The sequence below is a fragment of the Sinohyriopsis cumingii genome, chromosome 6, assembly GCF_028554795.1.
Source record: "Sinohyriopsis cumingii isolate HCF-2022 chromosome 6, ASM2855479v2, whole genome shotgun sequence".
Classification (NCBI taxonomy): domain Eukaryota; kingdom Metazoa; phylum Mollusca; class Bivalvia; order Unionida; family Unionidae; genus Sinohyriopsis; species Sinohyriopsis cumingii.
The window spans coordinates 77,008,078-77,032,847 of record NC_142966.1 but is presented as its reverse complement, the minus strand read 5'-3'; the positions used below and the strand labels follow the sequence as shown (position 1 = coordinate 77,032,847).

At 36.0% G+C, this 24,770-nt stretch overlaps 1 protein-coding gene across 1 annotated transcript; it reads right to left on the bottom strand.

The window, feature by feature from the left end:
• Window positions 1-4,006: 4,006 nt before the first annotated feature.
• LOC149797260 (uncharacterized) lies at window positions 4,007-23,111 on the bottom strand. The gene is made up of 4 exons (XM_089961960.1): window positions 22,345-23,111; window positions 16,000-16,506; window positions 13,907-14,020; window positions 4,007-12,310 (listed from the first exon to the last, which is right to left on the bottom strand). Exons 1-4 carry the CDS (start codon window positions 23,024-23,026, stop codon window positions 11,538-11,540), a joined length of 2,076 nt encoding a protein of 691 aa, XP_089818086.1. The 5' UTR covers window positions 23,027-23,111; the 3' UTR covers window positions 4,007-11,537.
• Window positions 23,112-24,770: the final 1,659 nt, after the last annotated feature.

Genomic DNA, 24,770 nt, shown 5'->3' with positions numbered 1-24,770 from the left:
TTCAGTAAGGTGGCAAGTTCGTCTTCACTGCCTGCCAGCCCATCAATGTCGTCTGCAAAGTGGAGGTTGGTGATGTTACGCCCTCCAATGCTGACTGTCCCACAGTGGTTTTCCAGGGCTTCGCTCATGATACACTCTAAGTAGATGTTGAAAAGCGTGGGTGACAGGAGACAGTCTTGACACACTCCCACTGTTGTCTGGAACCAGTCCCCCACAGAACCTTGGGCAATTACTGCACTGGTAGTCTTGGCGTATAGCTGCTTGATGGTATTGGTTAACTTTTGACCCATGTTATACTTCTTCATTGTGGCCCACAATGCCTCATGCCACACTCTGTCAAAGGCCTTTTTGAAATCTATGAACACATGATAGATGTCTTGTTGGTGTTACGAGTACTTTTCACACAGAACCCTGAGATTGAATATTTGTTCTGTTGTGCTTCTTCCACTCCAGAACCCGGCCTGTTCTTCAGCGATTATTTCTTCTGCTTGTGGTTTCAGTCTGTTCAAGATGATCTTCAGCATTACCTTATTAGCATGGCTGATCAAACTGATAGTTCTGTAATTCTGGCACAGCTGGAGATTGCCTTTTTTGGGGAGTGTTATAATCAGTGACTGGGTCCATTGTGTTGGCCATTCACCTGTCTGCCAGATCTTGTTGCAGATTTTTGTTAGTAGCTCTTTCACTGATTCCCCACCCACCCCATTCTTGATAAGTTCAGCTGGGATGTTGTCTACTCCAGCTGCCTTCCCATTCTTCAGTGCTCTTATTGCTGACTCCACCTCTTCTTTGAGAATGGGGAAGTAATCATCATTTGAGGAGTTTGGAACTTCAAGCACCTCTGTGTCTCCTGTGGACTGATGGTTGTAGAGTTCTTTGCAATACTCAGTCCATCTTTCTGCAGTGTCACTTGCTTCTGTGAGGCATTTTCCATTTTTGTCTGGAATGGTACTGACTCTTGGTTGTTTCTGCCTGGTGAGGTCTTTCACAATTTGGAATGCCTTTTTGCTGTTATTCTTTATCAGACTGCTCTCTATTTTTGTCCAATCCAATCTTCTTTTGCTTTCTTCAAGTTTTTTCTGATATTCTTGTTTATTAATGCAGAATAGGGTGATTTATGCATCGAATAATACAATAAGGCACAGAGTTGTGATATGTACAAGAATTTTTTTCCCCCATAAAAATGGGGGCAGAAAATGGTCCTTATTCAATATAGTCCTTTGTGATGAGGGTATAGTACTTATTTAGATGCATCGCCTCACTTTCATGATTCCAGGTTCATGTATACATAATGCAAAACACCCGAGCCCAATGCCAAAACTTAATCAAGAACGCACACCTAGTGCATATATTTTTTTTACTAGTTTAGGCCCCTTTCCTGATGGTAGCTAATATGAAATCCATTGAAAACTGTTGCTACGACCTAGGAAAAAGAATGAATGACATTCATTGAGGATGTGCATATGTATGTGCTTTTGTCTGTGTGGATGCTGATGTTGATGCTGAGGGTTGTACAATGGCTGACGTCAGCTTGGAAGGGGTGAGTCAAAAAATGCAAGAACACAGTGATTTATGATGACCATAACATTTCCATCAACGCTTAGGCAATTGCTTTTACCAACCTCTGACAACCCACCTGTGTGCATGGGTTCAAGTCACAAGTAACTTATCGATGTGCATCTTTATAGAACATTTCCAGAGTCTTAGGCCCAGCCCATGTGGGTATTTGAAATAGGTTACCAGTAGCTGTCCATAGCTTGGTAGCTGCTCGTATCATACTTAGAGTACCACGATCAGAGCACACCTCCCCGCTGCTCTGTACCCTACACTGGCTATCCATTCGATCCAGAATCACACATAAAATTTGTTCTCTGTGCTATGTTTCACTGTCAGACTCTAGTCCAACATACCTATCTGACCTCACTCATGTGTACACACAGCAAGATACTTACGCTCCTCTTCTGACAATCGTATACTCATTATTCCCACTATGAAAACAAAGTCATATGGACAGCGTTCTTTTGCATACCAGGGCCCAGCAACGTGGAATGAATTGCCCACTGAACTTAGACACAAAGACACACTGATCACATTCAAGAGGGCTCTCAAAACTCACTTATTTCGACTGCAAGAACAAACTTAATGACTTAATAATGTTTCCTACCTGAAATATTCTCAGCACGTTTTTTAATTTTTAATGTTTTTCTAATTTCATGGTGTTTGTTTTTGTAATAATACTATTATGTTTTTATCTTTTAGATGTTGTCTAATGTTGTAAAGCGCTTAGAGCTTCTAAAGATTAGGCGCTATACAAAGTCCTCATTATTATTATTATTATTCCCCGTGTTTTCCTCCACCAATTATATTGGTCACATCGCTGTGTGTAACCTATGCTGATAAACAACAGCAAAACATTTCTAAAGTTTCAGGGTAATCCCTTGAAATCAGAGACCAGTTGCATTCAGAAGATTATCATACACTCCATTGAGCCACAAGATAAAAAAGAGCATCAACTCTACTGTGGGAGTGACGAGATTGGTGAATATGCACATCCTAATGTGTTGACCATATTATATAACAATTTCCATGGCAATCCATCAAAAAATGTTGGTCTAGTTGTGCTCGTGAGATTTGTGTCACAGAATGCATTAACCTTTGACGTCTCTACTCCATTTGCATAGAAGCACCTATTGACGTCTGCTGTAAAAACATCAGCCATTTTAAGCCAGTTTTTGTAGCGCTACCTTTGGGTAAAAACCCCTATTAAATACTACATTCATTTCTGCAAATGACAATTACGTCAGATCACGTGGTCACTGTTTATGCTCTGGTCGATATCTGCTATTTAAAGTAACTGGTTCGTAATCTCCACTCTCCAAAATGGAGGTCGTGGATTTCATTCAGTACTTAGGAAGTTTTCATGATTAGAATCACAACTATGAAAGATTCAATAACTTAGGTAAAGGCTCTGATACTGATGTAGGCAGTAATTCGTTTTTATAAATTATCAAATTCAGATGACTTAGTGATGTAGATGCGGACAAAAAACTTGTAAATTTCGAGTATGAGAAATGGCAGCTACAGTTGGTCATGCGGTCTCACTGACTTGACGGTGAACGAGTTCTCAAGATTTTAAAGCACATAAAAAATTCTTCCGTGATAAATAATTACACAGCTATAACAATCGGACTTTACTCTTAAATATTTCCACACATAATAGATGTGTACCAAAAATGTAAAATGGTTCAAATTGCTGTTAAACGTAACATACACTACATTGCTCAACAGTTAACAGGCAGGCCTATGTGTATGGAGCCGAACAGGTAACAGGTGTTCTATTTATAGCATGCTCCACTTGGTAACTATGCTGTATGAGGTAAAGGGTTAAGATACAAGATATAAAAGGGTAATAACCACACAAAAAAATGTGGAAGTCAATATTTTGATGATATATACCCAGTTTCATGGCAATCCATCAAAAAATGGTGGTCTGGTTGTGCTAATGAGATTGTATCATACAATGCTTCCATATGAAAGGGGCAATAACTCTAAAAAACACTGCTCAAGCAATGTGATTTGGAATGATCTTCAGGTAATGCAAGTAATATCTTCAGGTAATGCAAGTAATATTTATCAAGTTTAATGGTAATCCACCCAAAACTGGGGGACTAGTTCTGCTAACGAGATTTAGTGCTAGATGGAACAAATGACAGACGAATGAACAGATACAATGACACTAAATTACTATGTACTGCCATTGCTTGTGGGAGTATAAAAAGCAAGCAACCAGCCAAACACAAATTGCAAAACTGCATATGCAAATGGCATAGAAAAATGTAATCGAGTTATATACAGGTGCCTGGGACATGTCTACCAATATTTGTCTACTTTCAAGTGGTTTTTACCTGGTTCTTTTAACAAGCTTGCACAGGTGGATTGATGGACAGAAGCAAATCAGGATGCCTACGTTGTATTTGCAGTTATGACATAAAAAAGGCAAGATAACTTTTTATGTCCCAAAAGACATTTATTGACATTTTGTCTAGTACAAATATTTAATTAAAAAAATATGAGGACGTATAAAAACTTAGAAAATATTTACAAGATGCTTCTCATCATGTACAAACCATGTTTAAAAAAAATAATAAAGACATACATTGGTCTATGAATTTAAAGACAAAAAGTCTGGATGTCAAGTAAACATTTACAAGTTCAAAAGACTTGTACAATAGATATAAAACATTTTCAGTGTTGCAACTGTTGTAGAAATGCTCTAACAGAAAAATAAAATGATCCTAATAATTTTAAAAAAAATTGCTACAAGTATGAATATTGATTAAAAACAACTTGATAAAACAAATACAGCCAAAATACAATTTGTTCAGAAAGCCAAAACATGGTGTCTAAATAAGTCTTAATCTGAAGACAGTATATTTATTTCCCAATAAATTAATATATAAAAACTATGCACTAAAATGTAGAGAGACTAACAATAATTTTTAACAAAATGAAGTATATGAAAAATTGATGTACATGATACATGCACACATCTATGATGTTGACAAGCTAACAGAGTGAACAAACGTACATAATTGATTTTATTATAGGTGGTGAAGCCAGAAACTTCCCCACATCATGTAAATTTACTTAAAATGAAAACATAAATGATGGGATCAATAAGTATTTTTGTTGTAATAGCACTTTGAACATTACTGGCTATATAATGCAAAGGAAATGGGAGCTAAGGGCACATTCCAAGAACACACTGAGGTAGCCAAAATAAAAAACAGTCAGCTGAAACTCTTTTACACCCTTGAAAGATAAAAGTATGTGAAAGATAAATGTATGTTTTTTTGTGTTAGGTTTAATGCCATTTTTCAGCATATCATGGGATATACATGACGACTAGTATAATTGGTGTGTGTATGTATGTTTGTATGTATGTATGCATGCTAGCTTAGGGTTTAAAAGCACATCATCACAACCCTGACTAAATAAAGTCATGTGTTTGTGTGTGTTTTTGGTTTTTAATGTATCCTTAACAATTTTATTCATATTGCTACAATGTCTGCAGTGTGACAGTTTATAGTGATGTCTAGCACTGAGGCATCATGCTACAGACATGTAGCATCATGTTCCACCCAGTCACATTATCCTGACACCAGGCCAACCAGTCCTAACACTAAACTCTTAATGCTGAGCATCAAGTGAGGCAGCTGCTTGTACCATTTTTGTAAGCCTTTGGTATGACTTGGCTAGGGTTCGGAACTGCAACCTCCCGCTTCCAAGGCATATGCTCTAATCACTTTGGCCACCGAAGCAGTGCCATAAAGTTACGCAAATTTAGGTATCTCCAAAAAGGCACACAAAACAAAGATAAAGGCAAACAAGGGAGAAGTCTGACACAATAAATAGTCAAGAACATGGCCATGGTCTGCATATCCAGCCTGACCCTAAGCCATGGTTGGCATATCCAGCCTGACCCTAAGCCATGGTTGGCATATCCAGCCTGACCCTAAGCCATGGTCTGCATATCCAGCCTGACCCTAAGCCATGGTCTGCATATCCAGCCTGACCCTAAGCAACAGTCAACACTAAAGTGTGTGGCATAAATACTGAAAGTAAACTAAACAACTATTACATTGAGAATAAGCTATGGTGTGGATGGACATAAGGACACATATATTTCAACAGTACCCACGAAACTGATCAAAATGCAAAACTTAAATCCACTTAAGTGTGAAATCTAGGTTAAAATGACCTACTTTTGGTAATTCAGCAATTTACCATAACAAATTTATCACAAACAAAGCTGCAGGATTCCTTAACAAATAGTACATTATATACATAAAATAGAAGTCAACAACAATTTAAGCAAAATTAGGGAAGGGTGAAATGTAGATCACGCTGACCAATTTTGGTAAAGTGGTGTTGTAAACATCAAGATGTATCCAAAAAACGAGTAATGTGACCAAACGCACTTAGAGAAAACGACTATTGCGTAAGTACAAGCATGTTAATAATCATGAAGGTCAATATTAAGCTTAATATGCTAACATTGCGACAAAAGGGAAAAATCCTCGTGCCATGGGATGATCCATGAACCAGGATGATATATGATAAAGATAACATCATATTCCAGATATGAGGAGGGTAACATAAAATGGTACTCAAATAAAATAAAAAACAAATGACTACAGTTACATTAATTTAGTGTGTGGAAAGATGTGCATACATGCCAACCCCGAGAGGGGCATGTATAAGCATAATTCTTGCAAATTGCAAAAAAGTGTAATCTGAGCAAAAAAAATTGTAATCTATATATTACTATTACTAACATTAGTACTCATACATTGTTGAGGCTACAATATTGTAGCTAATATATTACATGCCATAATTACAGTACACTATGAAAATTGTACATTTAGTTTTACTATTGACTTGAATTTGCAGGTCAAAATATTTGGCAAAAATGGGTAAAATCCATATGGATGAGAACCAGAATGAAAAAACAAAAAACATATTGACAAATTATTTATATTCAACACTCACTTTAACTAGTCTACATGTATAACTTTTGCCGAATGATTAAGCCCACAAATTCTGCAATGAGCATGACAAGTGCTCTATCTGAGTGCTTTATTGCATCCATCTCACATCCTTTTACAAATTTGTGATTTGTCTTTTTTCTGATCGGATATGTTTTGAAACTTAAAAAGACCAGGCCACTCTAAGAACTTTCATCCAAAAGTCAAACGATAAAGGCCTGTTAAGCTTAATATCTGGTGACATTTTCTTTAAAAGTAGACTGGTCTGCTAACTTGATTATCAATATACTGAATCTGAGAGAAAAAGAGTTTCAAATTAAAGAAGTCCATCTGTTTTCTGGTAACGGGTCCAATATAGTTGCTATAAATAGAAACTTAGGAATGTACATGTAGATATATGATGGACAAAAACTATTACGATATTCTTATGCAGCAATTTTTCTTTATAGAATATTCTCCAATTTTTATGATGAGTTGAATTAAAGATATGATAATATAAATGACAAACAATACCTTTTAATGCTTTATTTTTATTTGATTTTTTTACTGTACCCGATAAGCATAATCCATATACAGATGAGCGTAACATGTAATTTGATTGGAAAAAACATAATGATGATGCCAAAAGCATAATGGTTGGCATGTATGCATATTCAAAGATGAAAAGATTCACACACATATACCAAAATGATCACTATGGTAAGATTCCACCAAGACTGGCTTGAGAAAAAATGGGATCTACATCTATTAGAGAAAATAATAACAACGATGATAACAGTGAAACTTCTGAAAACCATAGACTCAACTAACAGAAACGTCCATCATTCAGAGGTGCTCAAAGAGGAGAGTAAATTCCAGTGACATTTATATTTTACATTTACCACTGACTACTTCATTGTTGAACAGAATGCAAACATGACTTAAGTCTTTCAATTGTACTTTTCACACCTTTTGTAGATTTCCCTTTTCCAATTAAGGATTTGTCAGGCAATGTGCGATAGAATAAACCAGTCTTGTCACAGCAGAAAACATTTTCCAGAGGATATTCCAACACCATATCTGGGATATGATGAAGGTATTCCTGTATTTTCCTTATGTAGGCACCAGTTCCTTCCCCCCCAGTTATATGCTCTATATGATACAGTTAAAATATTAGTTTCAAGCAAGAAAATAACTGTTTAATAATATTTCATCATATAAACAAGATAGTCAAGTAAATTTAAGTACGATAATGTCATGTAACTGTACAATGATTACTACATTGTGGCACAGTCCATGTCAGACATCATGTCCCACCCAGTCACATTATCCTGACACCAGGCCAACTAGTCCTAACTAACCTGAATTTGTCATCGTTAGAAAAAAGCCAATGCTGATGACAACTTGTACCACACATTTACACAGTATTACACATCAGGCTGATTTACGTGACAACTTGTACCACACATTTACACAGTATTACACATCAGGCTGATTTATGTGACAACTTGTACCACACATTTACACAGTATTACACATCAGGCTGATTTACATGACAACTTGTACCATACATTTACACAGTATTACACATCAGGCTGATTTACGTGACAACTTGTACCACACATTTACACAGTATTACACATCAGGCTGATTTACGTGACAACTTGTACCACACATTTACACAGTATTACACATCAGGCTGATTTACGTGACAACTTGTACCACACATTTACACAGTATTACACATAGGCTGATTTACTAATATTTCTGTGAAAAAAAATTAATTACATTATTTACCTTTGGGAAACATACTTGTAAAAATAATCTTTTGATTTAAAGAAACACAGTTTCAAATTTGCAAGCCAGCGCAGTTTCTTACTGTCAATGCAGATCCAACAAACACATATGTGTCCATGTCCATGTATTTATTGATTTTTCCTTCATGTACATATATTTATCCAAAATGAAATATTATCATGATGATCCTAAGCATTACGTACCAAAATTGTCAGGTATATTCTGCCAAACATGTTTAAAAATCTGAATCACATCATAACATAAGGTAAAATATGTACAGCATATGAAACATTGCAACCACAGTATGCTGTCAGACACATTTTCAACTGCATACATATAAAACCTGTCAGACACATCTTCAACTGTATACATATAAAACCTGTCAGTGATAAGCCTAATGTGCAGGATAAGGATGGGTTTAACATTTGTTGGTAGTTGTTGTTGTTGGGTTTAATGCCAATTTTCAGCACAAGATAGTCTACACATGGCGGCCAGTATAAATGGTGGAGGAAGAACCCCGGAAAACCCTGGAAAGAACCACCGACTCACAAGAAGCTACTGGCAAGCTTTCTCAAGTACCCACATTGGCTGAGCCCGGGACTCGAACCCACGCAGACAAAGGTGAGATGGCAGTGATCTGTAATAGTGAGTGCTTTAGACCACTCGGGGCCTCTAACATATTTTGGATTAAACAACAAAGTAAAAGGGCAAGTGCGCATATATCAGAAAATACTGCCCTGGCTTCATATCTCAGACTTAACTGCCCTGGCTTCATATCTCAGACTCAACTGCCTTGGCTTCATAACAATTCTGGCTTTGCATGATGAGCATCTATCAAGGGTTTAGGTGTAAATGAAAACCCTGAAGTAAATGCTTGAGAAACTGTTGACAAAGATGGCACTGGTAGCACAGGAAAAGTAACTGCAATCTCTTGCTTTGCACTGATGTACACTAAAAAGAATGGATGTACAAATAGGGGCCATCCATTGAGAATGTACACCAAAATATCTGCCATTTTGACCCCCTTGTTGCAGTGTACATTTTTCTACTCCCCCCTTCCCTATGCGTAGTACGCTTTTGCTTAGTACCCTCCTACTTTACAGTCTGTTGGCTTTTCAAATCAAATGGGAGTTTCTTTACTAACATGATTGCCATATTTGCATGGAAGAGTCTATATTTTCAAGCAACAAATGTGATCATTCATCATCTCTGAAAATCTCAATTATTCCATAAATTTTTGAAGTTACATCTCTTTAAACAAATGTGTATATGAGTTCCTCCTTTTATTATTCAAATATTTTTTTAGAAATATTAAAATTTGACATTGCAATTACTTAGTGCAGACTACACAGTTCTAACTGCAATGGACTGTTCAAGAAATCAGAAAGGAAAGTCCAGTCTGTATGCTTGTTTACATCTAGAGCTTCCATTTGTTTTACTCTCAGTAGCTATAATATTGTTTGTGTTATTATGTGTGTACGTACTACTTAGTCTTATTCCCCCCCCCACATGCATATATATGCAAACTTCAAACACCACTTCCCCCCTCCATGCATACAAAGTAACTGGAAGAGCCCATGCCAGAAACACTAACGCTTTAACACTGGAAGTTGTTAAAATATTAGTTGCAATAACATGAAGTATACAGATACAGAAGAAGATTGTTGGCTGCTTTTGTTTTGAACAAATTTTCCAGCATTTCTGTCCAACCTGCAACACTTTTAAAGCTAGTTTTCAGCAATCATTTTTGAGCTTACAACATCCATTACTGCAACCTGCTAGGCATTTTTGGCATTGGCTGGGAAACATGTACATCCCAAGCGAAAGACTGCAACAAAATAAAGCAGCTACCTCAAAATGAACCAAAATGAGCTCAGTAACATGTAATACAGATATCAGAGTTTCTCTGAATCCAAAGACGACTAATGAAAACCAATAACCAGGTTTTAACGTACCACATATTAGCCAAGCTCAATAAACCAATGTCATCAACTTGATACAATTTGTCTTAATTTCTGATAACAATGACATGTTATGAACAATAAGAATTTGGCAGGTAAATCTTTCCAATATTGTCATATGTAATAATTCAAATCAGTATAAAATTCATTCATCAATATAAATACAGAAAATGATATAATCAGAATTTCCATCTGAGCAAAAAGTCATATTTGTATGAGCATTATCCAATAATTGTATCAATCAGTATTTACACAACCCGACTTCTAAATTCCCAATTACTTACCTCAGACTGTTAATGGCAGAAGTAGGATAACACTTTTTCTCAAAGTGCAAAAGGAATAATCTATTATTAGAAGTACAATATTACTTTGAATTTCATTACATATAACATGATAGTGTTTATTGCTTTTATGTTACTGGATTCCTTCAATTTCACTCATGAGGATATTTTGAATTAAAAAAGTAGAAAACATTATAATTTTTTTACTGTCTTGTGAGAAATGGCTATCTTTCTTCTACCCCCATCCTCACCCCCAATAAATGACACTCTTTTATCTGGCTATGGTACACTTTAGGATCAATAATTTTATTTATAATGAAAAGTTTAAAGAATCATACTTTAACCAGTGGTTCATAATTAGTTATTAAAGGGTGGATCTGGTTTTCCAATACTGGTAAAAAGTTGCAGGTCTCCACAAACATACACTTCAATGTTGAATATATACTATCATCGTGGTCAAATGTTATTCAGTAATGACAATGACAAGAATACGAACACATGCTTAGATCATAAGAGTTTTGTATTTCTAAAAGTTGACATTTTTGTAAAAGTTGCTCAGGACTGGTCTATGGAGTCCAAGTCCAAGTTAATTAAACACGTTCCAAAGTAATGTTTTAAACACCCACCACCATCACCACAAAAAATCCTTATTTCAATCACTAGATAAATTTTACTAAAAAGAAACGTTCCTATGTAGTCTGTAAATAATGAAACATTTTTTGTCCGGTGCTACACATACTGAGTAGTGCTTAAATTAATTCATTCATCTGAGATATAATGCTTCAAATATACAGATATAATACTGAATATTGACGGCCATGCTGACCGCATATATATATGAATTGAGGTATTTATCAGCAATTTAAAATGACAGGAATTTTTTGAGAAATACTGACAGCCAAGCTTACTCTTGTCAGGGGAGGTTACTCTGCAGATGCAACTGTTCTTTAAATGATATACCTTGAACCAACTTAGAATTTCTTCACAAGATTAAGAGGAGTCTCAGTATTATTATCTGTTGTTTGCCTCTCATTTGTTTTCACAAGTCCATTGCAAATATCATCAATGCGGAACTTTTTGTATCTAGGAATGCAGTCCCGATTCTCTATGCAACCTGCTCTGGACTGGAATGCCTTGGAGTCTTCTTGTTGGTCCAGTATTGGTCTCTTTTTCACTGGTTTGAACTTTTCTTCATGATTATGATGGTTTATGACATCAGGATTGAAATTTTCATGCTTTGGCATATCATATTCACTGTCAAATTTTGGGGGCTCTTCACAAAGTTTGGATAGATCTAATTTCTGATCAGAGAAGAATATCCTCTTTTGCACTGGATCCAAGTCTTCAGCTGACGACAGGTCTAATTTATTTATGAGCACTTGTATGTCTGTCTGTACACATGTAAAAAGAATAGTGTCCTGGGTAGGAATGGAAATTTTCAAGGGGCACAACTCAAGAGAGCAATGAGTATTACACAAACTTTCAAATTCTATCGGTTTCACCTTGAAATCAGAAATAGTGTGTTTTGAAGGCATACAATTTATCCTAGCGGAACTATTTACATTCATCTGATGAAAATGGCTTCCAGCGGGTAAGGCTCTGGCTGACATGTTCTCCAGTGGACTTGGTACAGCTGTAGTTGTCATGGGTTGTGGACTGGACCTTGCCACAGTTAAGTCCTCTCCATTCTGCATGGATTTTTGTTCACTTGACCCCGCTACAGTGCAGCATGTGACAACCAGACCTGGAAAATGTAGCAAAATTTGGTTGAAGAAGGTGATGTCTGATCATGATTTGAAGCCACAAAATAAAACAAATTATTAATAAATAAGTTCAAGTGAAAACAGCCATACCATGACTGTGGCAACACAGGCTTTAATTAAGTCCTTGTTCAAAACCTATCTGTCCATATATTGTATAGGAAGTGGATAAAAGTCATTTGGATCTTTTATAAATCTTTGCTGAAAGCCTGTTTTGTCATGGTATTATATGGACTATTATCCATGCCTTACAAGCTGGTAATCATTCAAAGCTGGAATAGTTTAGCAAATTACCATCATGTAAAAGAGACACATCTGTGGCTGGATAAGGGATCAAACTTGGACCTAACTGTAGACAAATTCTGTTTACATTCGAGCTCTCCAAGCTGACGCTCCTAACCAAAGCATGTGATATAATTACATAAACCCCATATAACACCTCCTTCCCAGTCTAAAGCTGTAATTACCATCCACAAAATGTACCAGCATGCCTTGGTCAAAAGGCAAAACAGCTGTGTCCTAAGCAATCCTCACACTCGCAACCAACAGACCCTTAGTCCAGGATGGGATGCCATGCCAATGACTGGCACATGTTGACCACGCAGGACAGGCAGTATACATAAAGTATATCAAACAAAGTTGACTATTCATCCTTCTGTTTGTTTAGAATTAAGTTTCTTTACAGGAAGTTGATGGTAAATTTGTATGCCACCTCCATACATGGATCACTGAATAGGGCCCAAAGTGCAACCCATGTTTCTTCATTTTTGTCAGATCACATCCTGGCCATCACAAGTTTTTTCCCCCACTCAATAGCTTCTGAAGGATTTTACTGGATTGAAACCACTTCATATTACAAAGATCTAGATCAATTTAAATGTTCTGTTTTCTGACAAATTTAATGGAAATTATGTCCCTTGTTTAACTTGGAAATTTGCCCTTGAATTGCCTAATATTGCCTGGGGTATGTCATATCGACATGTATCTAATCAGAATTTTGCCTATTAGTTGCCTCATATTGCCTGGGGCATGTCATATGGGCTTAAAATGCCAATTTCAATACATAATAGGCCAGTATAAATGGTGGAGGAAGAACCCATGAAAGCCCCAGTAAGAACCACCAACCCATGGGGAGCTGCTGGCAAGCTTGTCACATACCCACAATGGTCTAGCCCTAGACTTGAACCCACATGGATGTAAGTGAGATGGCAGTGATCAGTAACGGAAAGTGCCTTAGACCACTCTGCCACCAGAGCCTCACATGTCATATGGACAAATGTCTAATTAGAAGTTTGCCCTTTTGGTTGCCTGAGGCTTGTCATTTGGTCACATGCCTAATTAGAAATAGTCTAGGAACTATATATCAGTGTATGCTTTTAGCCAAAATTTGTATTAAAATGTTGACCACTGCTGATGCCAAATACTTTAACAAGGAACTCTCACATATAACTGTCCCTACCCAGCACAAAGACCTATGATGTGTGTTTTATGATTTTCAAAACTTTCACATAAAATCTTAAAATTATTGGTGTTACCAGAACCACTGATGCTACTAATACATATGAAACAATGACACTCACCACCAGCACCCTGTTCAACCTGGAATGTTTTCATCCAGTTGACGAAGGCTTTGAGATCCTTGGCCTCTAGTGTATGAACCATCTCCAGAACTCTCATCTTGGCCTCATGTAAACCTGCAGGGCAATAATAACTGCTGTTAATTTATTAGCTCACCCAGCTGTAAGGCAGTGAGTTTTTGGTATGGTCCATCATTTGATGTGTCATCCATCCATCATCAATTGCTATTTTCAGCATCTCCTAAAAAACACACCTACTGGACAACTTTCTTTCAAACTTCTACAAATTATGCCATAAAATACAGCTTCCACAAATGAGAAAACCCTTTACATGACTTCAAAACATTATAAAGAATTTGAGAAAACCTGACAAAGCAATTGGCATGAAGACCTTTCAAATTTGTACAAATGATGCAAACCGATGATCAAATATGGCTATCATTACCAAAAATTAGAAAAACCTTTCAATGAGAACTCCAATTCTGCTGAAATGAATTTTACCAAATTTGTCAGAATGCATCATGGCATGTCAAGATCTTTTAGCTTTGTACAAATCATGCAGATAGGCCTTCAAGAATGGCTGCTCTTATACACCATTAAAAGACTTTGCAGAAAACCCTATACCAATATGACCATCCATTTGGGCGAATTAGATTTAAGATTTTCTATATGTTCATTGTGCCAGCCATATTGCATAGTCTTCATTTAGGACCAGCTACATATAATAAGAGGTCTTTCAGCGAAAATCCATGTCGATATGATAATCCATACAGTTGCAGTAGCTGTAGATCTATTAGCTGGCTACTGTGGTGGTCATACTGAAGTTTGGCAATAGACCAACCAGAAACAATATGAAGTCATTTAATGAAGACTCCATTATGAGATAGCCATCCTTACATGAATAGACCAACCAGACACAATAAGAAGTCATTTCATGAAGACCCCATTATGAGATAGCCATCCTTACATGAATAGACCAACTAGACACAATAAGAAGTCATTTCAATGAAGACCCCATTATGAGATAGCCATCCTTACATGAATAGACCAACCAGACACAATAAGAAGTCATTTCAATGAAGACCCCATTATGAGATAGCCATCCTTACATGAATAGACCAACCAGACACAATAAGAAGTCATTTCATGAAGACCCCATTATGAGATAGCCATCCTTACATGAATAGACCAACCAGACACAGTAAGAAGTCATTTCATGAAGACCCCATTTTGAGATAGCCATCCTTACATGAAAAGTATTTATAAGATTCACAAGCTCTCCAATGAGGTGGTCATGTAAGATGACTGGCTGGTGGCATTTTCATTCAAGACCAACTAACATCTCGTGAAAATCCCATGCCAATATGACTTTCTGTTCAGGAGGAGTTGAGATAACAAGATTTTAAAGATGGTAGCCATATTGGTTGTCAGTTCAGCACCATTTTCTTTAGGTTCAGGGAGATATCTGGGGCTAATAACTGTTAATACATTATTTGTACTATTAAGGAAAAGTTTCTATGTATTGTCCTTTTGTTTATTCGAAGTTTTTTTTTACATCTTGGACTGAAATCTTACACTTAAAAGTTTGAACATGACATATTTTACAAAAACTGGGGAAATATAAGGATAACGGTTTTTTTTTACTGCATGGAAAAAGCTACTATCTATGATGAAACCATTTAACTATATGCAAGTTGATTTTTTTTCTTGGTAAGTCAAATTTATTTTTACTTATCCAGTGTGCAAGTGGGAAAATACTATTTTTCTAGCCTGATAATTTTATCTCTCTTTAAAATTTGCTGAGTATCTAATTTAGCAATGCATGTCATTATTCTGGTTCACAAAACAGTATTTAAGACAAACATGGCAAGCATCTTCATTATCTGTAGGCATGCAGTGCTGAAAGCAGCAAAAAATGTCAACGGAGCACAAGTCAGCCAAGATGAACTCACTTAAATCCTTCTTGGTTATCTTGCCACGGTACTGTTTCAATGTTCACCCACTTCTGTTCTTGAAATTATATTATACTTGTAGATTTCTCATCTAATTTTGCATGTGCCATGAAAAAGGCATGAAAAAAAATGTAATGAATTTACCAATAGTCGTCTCCTCCAACTCTGTATCATATTCCTTTGTATCTGAGGCATGGGATGACACGCTCTCGCTGCCTACAGTCTCTCTGTCTTGTAACCCTACAGGCTTTGTAGGTGGTGATCCAGGGTTTTCTACCTTGATCAAACTGCCCATGAATGAACCGTAGTTATCTTCCCTTGATAGCTGCACCCGAGACTTCTCCTCAGTTACTGGTAATGGGATCGGTAATTTCGATTTGGAGTGTGACATTACGTCATGGCAAATTGCCTCTATCTGAGGAATGCATGATGGTCTTATTGCATGATTTGTATACATTTCTGGCAGTCCTGCTTGCTGACAAATTCTGTTCATTAGCTTGTGCAGGGTGCTGTTCCCAAGTCCTGTGTGGTCATACCAGACGTAGTCGGATTTCTGCACATTGCGTTTGTGTCTCTGCCAGAATGAGGGACACATGGGGTGAAGATGATTCAGGTATTTTGTGAATGAGACAACAGGGCAGTATGGATCACCTGCAATAACGGAATGAGACTTACAGATACTTATAAATATTAGGCATATAAATATTAAATGGAAAATTACACCAAGTTTCCTTCCTCACAGTATCTTACTGGACATGTTGTTGTTGTCGTTAATGTTGTCATTGTTATGGGTTAAACATCATTTGTCAGCATGTGATAGGTTATACATGGCCACCAGTATATTTGGTGGAGGAACAATATTTATTTACTCAACTGTGATCTGAAATTATCCAATTCTGACTAAGAATAAAAAATATTTAAAAGCAACTTTAAATATATAATCTGGCTGAAAGAAAATCCCATCTCACCCCTAATCAAATGGTTTGTCATAATGTGTGCATTAATGCTACTGCCCTTCAATGTACCTCAAATAATTTAAATTAATACGAGTCAATGAGTCAAAATCCCGTTTCGGTACCTATGTCCATGTACATGGTATTATCCCCAAATATTCAAAGTTTGCATGGTATATATGTTTCTAAAAGAAATATAATTAAAAATGATTTACCTGGGGTTGTACATGCTTGTGGCATGAAAGATCAATAACTGACAATATGCTATGCAACAGGAATTAGCTGAAGCAGAAAAACAATGTGCACCATGGCAAGAAAAGGATACTGCAATGAAATCCTAACTTTCTATTGTTGATTGAATGAGGCAAGGAAACATATTTAAGTTCCTGTTTCAATGAAAGTATACTCCTTATAATGTTCCCTACATCAAATTAAGGTGAAAATTTTATGTACGCCAACCACTTAAACAGCCAATAACCTGTTCATGAGCATCCAATATAGCTGTCAAATCCTCAAACTTTTCACTGCATGATACTGTCTAATCTGAAAAGTAATTTTAGATCCTATATTCAAGGTGCCACCCCACCCCACTCCCTATATAATGACTTAGTTTTATTGCTCTAAATGTTGACAATGGGACTGGACTGCAGGCAAGGCCAGGTTACGGTGACAGCATGCCATGGTGCAATTTTAAAAAGTATCCACCCTCCCACCTCAAGCCTCAAATACCATGTCACTGAGTTGCAGGCATTGGCTACAAGTTCTCAAAAGAACCTACATGAGGATAGTGACTAAGAAGCCATGCTTTACATATTCAGTAGAACCTCTCTTGAAGGACCACAGCCTCTGACAACAAAAAAATTATGGTCTCTCAAAATTTGTGGTTGCTCATGACAGATCATAACACCATATAATCAATAAATCTGCATTAAGAATATGGTCTCTCAAGACAGGTGGTCACTCATAGCAGTGGTCTTTCAGGACATTATTTTTTACTGTACTGCTTCTTTCTACTATGTGTATAGTTTATTCTTAAAATATTAAAAAATATCACTATAATTAAAATCTGTGCAAATTCAACCTCTGACTCATTGCAGATTGCATGTATATTTGTTAGAAGCTGAGTCAAAATGCAAAGTGCACAGATCCAGATCTGCTTGCCTCATAATGTGCCTGCAGATCTGGGTCTGTGCAGTTTCTTTGGAGCAATCGTTAGAATAGACAACATAGGGTTGAATTTCAGTACATTATATCCCACGAATGTGTATATATTCCAAATTTCAACCTGAAAATTCCCAGTTGATAGATTCTAGGTGTTAGATTCAAACAAATAAAATTAAAAAATCTTTGTTCCATTTTCTATTTTTAAACCAAAATAGAGAAAAAGACCTAAATTAATAAGAAAAATGTACATTTATCACTGATTAATTTATGGGAAAGTTGGAAAACTGGTGGTGGTGGTGGTGGTGGTTTTTGATTGACATTGCTAAGTATTCAGTAACTCCTTAACAAGAATTCGTCTACTTTTCATCTGTGGTTACTGGTTGCTTGAGGCATTTAGACTGTGCTATTCTGAGCTCACTACTACAAATGCTGTCATGTTTTTATTTTAATCTTAACATTCCAAATGTGGCTCACTTATGCTTTAGAAATGGCAAACAAATTCAGATTTGTATACCAAGTGTGGTGAATTTCCACACAACAGATTAAATGGATATTCATTGCGTTCAAGGACAAACAGACTAAAATAAATATATATATATATATATATATATATATATATATATATATATATATATATATATATATATATATATATATATATATATATATAAATCTACCAAACACTAAAGTATAATGTGACCCTGCTATAACGCAATAATTGGGGTCCATTAAATTAGATTGCGTTAATGCAGAGTTTTACAGTATTTACTTTTTTCATAGAACAACGCATTGGCACATATACGTGTATTCATGTCTAATGTATATCATGAATAGGATATCAACACCATTTACTATCATGCCATCGTGGCATGCAGTTCATCAATAATACATCTAATTTCATTGAAAAATTGCAGATTTAAAATATTCAATAACTTTGTTACAGATCATTGTGTCTGAATTCAATATCTAATATATAACATGAACAGAGTATTAACACTGTTTGCTTTCTGTCTGATATTGTATCGCCATAGCATGTGGTTAATCTATAATACATGTAATTCCATTGCAAAAATTGCATACATATTTAAATTATACAAACTGTACAAATTTCATACTGGTAAAATTTTCCCATATGTGTTTCCGTGTACCTTTTTACCCACTGTAAATTCCCAATAATTAACACTTGTACGCCTATTCGTTTGAATGACTACAGCAAGAATAATTAACAATCAACATATGCTTTCAGCGTGCATATAACTTTTACTTCAGATTTTGTGAATATCAAAAGAAACGTGAAAACTACTATACTAATAATTGCCCAAAGTGCAAAGTCAATCTGGTTGCATGACTCCATCATTTTAAATTTCATCATTTCTTAAAAGATCTGTCTAGTGGAGTCTGCTTATTTGCCACGAACTGCTGGCTTCTAGCAAAGTCAAGAATGCTTCTCAGTTAGAGGATTTTGACACTGTCCACATACTGAGTTTCCAGCAACCTCAAACTGGCTTCTAGGTGCTCTACTGCCTCTGAAACTTTTGGTGAGGGGAGTTAATTGTTAAATTTCAAAAACCATGCCAGGATCATATTATATTCAAATTCATACGCAAAATCTTCCCCAAAATGATAATAAAACATTTCACACACTATTTCTCATACTTTTAAAAAATATTTTTCTGGGTATGAGAAAAATACACATACATGTATTTCAAATTTCAAGAACCACACCATGATTGTATTCTATTCGAATTCATACGCGATCTCTTCCCGAAAATGGTAATCACTTTTTTATACACTATTTCACATACTTTGAAAAAAAAATATTTTTTCATGTGCAAATGAATATATGAAATTTTGGGAGCCACGCTACAACCACATTATATCTGAATTCATGTTATCGTGGGGCGCGTTATAGCAGGGTTGCACTGTATAGGGCAAAGAGACATACCCCTATGATGCTTGTAGTAATTCATATCCATACCACACCCTGCTTCCTTTCGAACAATTCCCACCTTTACATACCAACCCCAAAGAAGTGAAAGTCAAATTCAAGGTTTATACTGTTAAAAGCCATATTATTACAATAGCTTTAAAATCTAACATCTTAAAAGTAAACTGCATAGAAAGATTATTAGTACATATAAACTTAACCAGAACATAACTTCTATGCACAATGATCATCGGTATCAGATTTTCTTTAGAATGCTTCAAACAGCAACAAAAACAATATTTTAAATGGGACAAAGTTTAACAGGTGCATATATTAAAAGTTAGCTGAGATATTATTAGCTGTGTACACACAAGTGTGTCACCTCTTCATTAAGATATTAATAACACATTAATTAGCCTGCCACATTTTGCAAAACCAAACCAAAAAAAGGACAGAGATTACATTGTCCTACTCAAAAGTACATCCATCCACTGTTTAAGATATGGACATGATATACTGTGGGATATGACTCAGAGGTGCATGACATTAAATTGTGCCCATCATTTATTTGGGGATGGTTTGTACATGTTCACTGTAGTTTTGTGATTTTCAACATGCGGAATGGGCTGTGGTGGGTTTAAGACAATGATTGCAATAAAATAATGAAAACTTCACTACATTTTACACGTTTTTTTAAAAAAAAGTTGTGGGTCTGTTCCTTAGGTAATTGTCATAAATTTCTAGTAATAAGCAAAACAAAGATGTTGACCCTTTTCTATGGAAATAGTGGCATACAATGCCAGAATGAAGCCAATGATCAAAGACTTATCATTTACACTCACAGTGTATCCCCTAGGGGTGCAAGAGTTAGAGTTAAAAATCTCCTTGGTGTCAAAACTGGGGGTTAGACTGAGTAAAAAATGAACTTTGGTATCAAAACTGATGGTTAAATTAAAAATTTGGGGGTCTCTGAAGCACAAATGAGGGTAAAGGGGAACACTGCTCAGAAATAATATTACCACTCCAGTGGCCTAGTGGTTAGAGTGTCCGCTCCAGTTGCGAGAGGTCGTGGGTTCGATCCCTAGCGGAGTCATACCAAAGACTTCTAAAAATGGTACTAACAGCTGCTTTGCTAGGTGCTCAGCATTAAGAAGTCAGTGTTAGGACTGGTTGGCCTGGTGTCAGGATAATGTGACTGGGTGAAACATCATGCTACATGCCCCAGTGCTAGACACTTTAAACTGCCACACTGCAGATATCGTAGCAATATGACTGGAAAATTGTTAAAGCTAAGTTAAAAATCTAAATCACACACACATACACACAGAAATAATATTAAAATTTTTCACCGTTACAAAATGAAGAGATTGGATTTTTTGACTTTTAAATGTAGCTGTAACAACTGAAGATATAATGCTACGATGTCTACAGATAGCAGTTTGTAGTGATGTTTGGCACATGGGTATCATGCTGCAGGCATGTAATATCATGTCCCACCCAGTCACATTATCTGGACACCAGGCCAACTTGTCCTAACAATAACCTCCTAATACTGAGCGCCAAGTGAGGCAGCTACCAGTAGCATTTGTATAAGCTTTTGTTATGACTTGGCTGGTGTTCGAACCTGCAACCTATAACATCTGAGGTAGAAACTCTAACCATTTAGACCAAAGGAGTGTTAGAAATGATGGGGAAAAAGACACTAACATGAAAATTATAATCCTATTCACAAGACTTTTTAAAAATGTAATACACAAATACACCAACACACAGATATATATATATATATATATATATATATATATATATATATATATATATATATATATATATATATATAACGCCCAATACAGAAAAGGGGTCATTTCCATTTATTTTTAAAATTTAAAAATATTAGTTATTAATGAACCAGAGATGCATATCAACTGATGTGATTTATTTAATAACCTGTAAAAACTGTAGAATGCAATATGTTGGACAAACACTACAACAAGTTTCTAAGAGAATGAATAATCATCACTTTCATATAAAAAATTATAGAGATCCTCAGTTTTCCTCCAATGTTACAACACACTTTAACACCAGTAATCACTCTCTACTTGATTTTTCTTTCATGCCAATAGATATTGTGCATGGTGACATGAATAGACTCATAAAAGAAACTTATTGGATTCATAAGTTAGATACTCTGTATCCTAATGGACTTAATGCTAATGCACTATATAAAATTGTATAATTTAAATTGATATATTGTATATCCTTTATAACAATATAATTATATGTATGACTGTTTGTCTCTTATTTTATTTTATTATTGAACCAGAGATGAAAAAAAATGGTGAACCCGACACGTAATCAGTCTCATATATTGGATACGGTGATAAACATGATCGAACGGTGCTCAATCTTACATTGAAGTAACAAGCAATCGCAAAACCAAATTACCTTTTCTTTCGTACATTCTACCCCCAACCTGGACCCCTGGGGACACATCGTATGGTAGTCCCCCTGCCACCTCGCGGAAGCTGAACTTGTAATGGTACTTCAGCCATACGTATCGCCTCCTCCCACTCTCATCCATGCTCACTTCGAAGTCTGTTTTATCCATTACTTTCATGAAATCCTTGCCCCTGTTACATATAAAGAGGCAAACATCAAAGAAAACCTTATTCTGCAAACTGTCAGGGCTGTTCAGGTCCATTGAAGGACCCAAATAAATCTTCTTCAAATCGTCCAAGTCGAACGTTCGAATTCTGTATTGTTTCCGAGGGGCACTTTTAAGGGAGGTTAGAACTCCATTGAACACCGCATTAGCCTCTTTGAAAATGCCATCATTTACGATGTCAATGTCTCTAAATTTGGCAAAATATTCCTGGATCCCTGTCCTGATGAACTTCAATTTGGTTGCGGATGAGGCGTCTTGGGCAATTGTTTCTTTCATGACACTGTAGAATTCCTTCAGAAAATTGGCCAGTTCATTTGTACCTAAATTCACAATGGCATCAAGATGCTCGCCTCGTAATGCCGCAAAATTCTTAATGTACGCAACGGCATAGCGGAAAACATCGGAATCGTTAGATTCTCCCTCTTCCCCGTCAAAAGTGGGTTCCATTTTAATGGAATTCATTTTGGCACAAAATGACTAACGCGCCTGCCTCAACAACTCTCTGTCGTCTTGTTTCAGTTATACCAGGTGACGTCACACTTACAGGTTTAAACTTTCAAAACTTGGGTATGTGATATTTTGTTATAGATCTCTTCAGCTATAATAAACTTTTATGACACCTGTTCTTAATAAATGCAATTGTATTACTACTTTTATAATTTATATTTGTGTTGAGCTTCAAGTCACAAAACGTAATATATTAGATATGTTATATATAGAAATTACATATTCACCCTGTCACCCCTTCAATATAGTGGTTATGACCGTGTGCTGAATGTGGTAAGCAAAGAGGTTCGTCATGTCTAAAGTCACAGCGCTTTTTGTGTGCAGAAAGAGCATGACGTCACTGCGACAGATTGCCTTGCGTAATGATATGAATCGAAACCGAAAATATGGGGCTCACAGTAGGGATTTTGATATATAACTACAGGAAATAGGAAAGGAAAGAGGAAGAAATTTGTAGAAACAGGAAAAACGGAGCACAATTGTCTGCTTTTTGTCATGCTTAGCACTGGATGATTATTTTGTTATATAATTAATAACTGTCAAAAAATCAGAGCAATGGGTGTGAATAATACAATTAAACTGAGTTCATATCTCTATAGCAGAAGTACAGTTATGCCAATCCTTTTAAACTTGTAATTTGGATCGTGGGATGGGATCAAGGAGTACATTTTGAAGAAGAAAAAAAAATGACATTAATATAGATGGAAAAAATTATTATTACTGTGACTTGTTAAAATTAATTGTATAAAATGAACAAATACATATACTGAAGTAAAACAAACAATTATCCTCATTAAAAATATAAATTCCTTAAACCTTTCTCCCGTATTTTAATGGTCGGTCCCTAAAGAGCAGGCTTATTACTGATTATAATTTCAGTATGCTTTGAAAATCTCGTTACGGAAACAGCCAATATTTTCCTGGAGAAGAAGGCGATGGAATTCGAATTTAACATATCCCACAGCATGTTACATGAAGTTTCTTACCCTACTGTAAACCTCTCCCCAAGTATGTTACACAAAATATCTTACCGTCTCGTGCGTGCAGTGTGCATTATACCCTCGTTTTTCTTTGCATAAACACTATTACCCAACTTTACACGAGCGTGCAATTACAAAAAATATAAGCTCTATTTTCAAAGTCTCTCTCCCTGATAAATATTGCCTATTAGAATATATATATATATATATATATATATATATATATATATATATATATATATATATATATATATATATATATATATATATATATATATATATATATATATATTACAATGCTAGCAATATTGGCGTCCACATGATTTTTCCAGAGGGAGGGAGTTGGACCAAAGCCAGTTTTATCCAGGGGAGGGTGAGAGACCAGGTCAATTGGCTGAATGGAGTTTTTACAAAATCCAGACTGTGTGACAAAGCTCAGGGCTGAATCAGGTCAAGTGGTGATGGTGGTGAACATAATTTCAAAACGGTCCTCAGGGTCGGATTGGGACAAGTGTCGGTGTGTGTGTGTGTGTGAAAATCTGAAAAAGGTCCATGACTCTCCTCGAAACGGCACCTTAGCAAAGTGTGCATAATTCCCAATAAACGTGCGTAAGAAGGAAACGATGGTCAAATTTCAAGTGACAAGTGAATGTACGCGTGTATGTGTGTCTGTTTTCTAGCAGGGGATGGTACCCCTCCCTCACCGAGCCCCACGAACG

Bases quoted from the DNA above. Each gene is read 5' to 3' on its own strand.
- LOC149797260 (XM_089961960.1), bottom strand. From the start codon at position 23,026: ATGAATTCCATTAAAATGGAACCCACTTTTGACGGGGAAGAGGGAGAA. The intron at 16,507-22,344 runs GTAATTTGGTTT...CCGTTATTGCAG, and splicing joins TAGAATGTACGAAAGAAAAG to GTGATCCATACTGCCCTGTT. The intron at 14,021-15,999 runs GTAAATTCATTA...ATTGCCCTGCAG, and splicing joins GTTGGAGGAGACGACTATTG to GTTTACATGAGGCCAAGATG.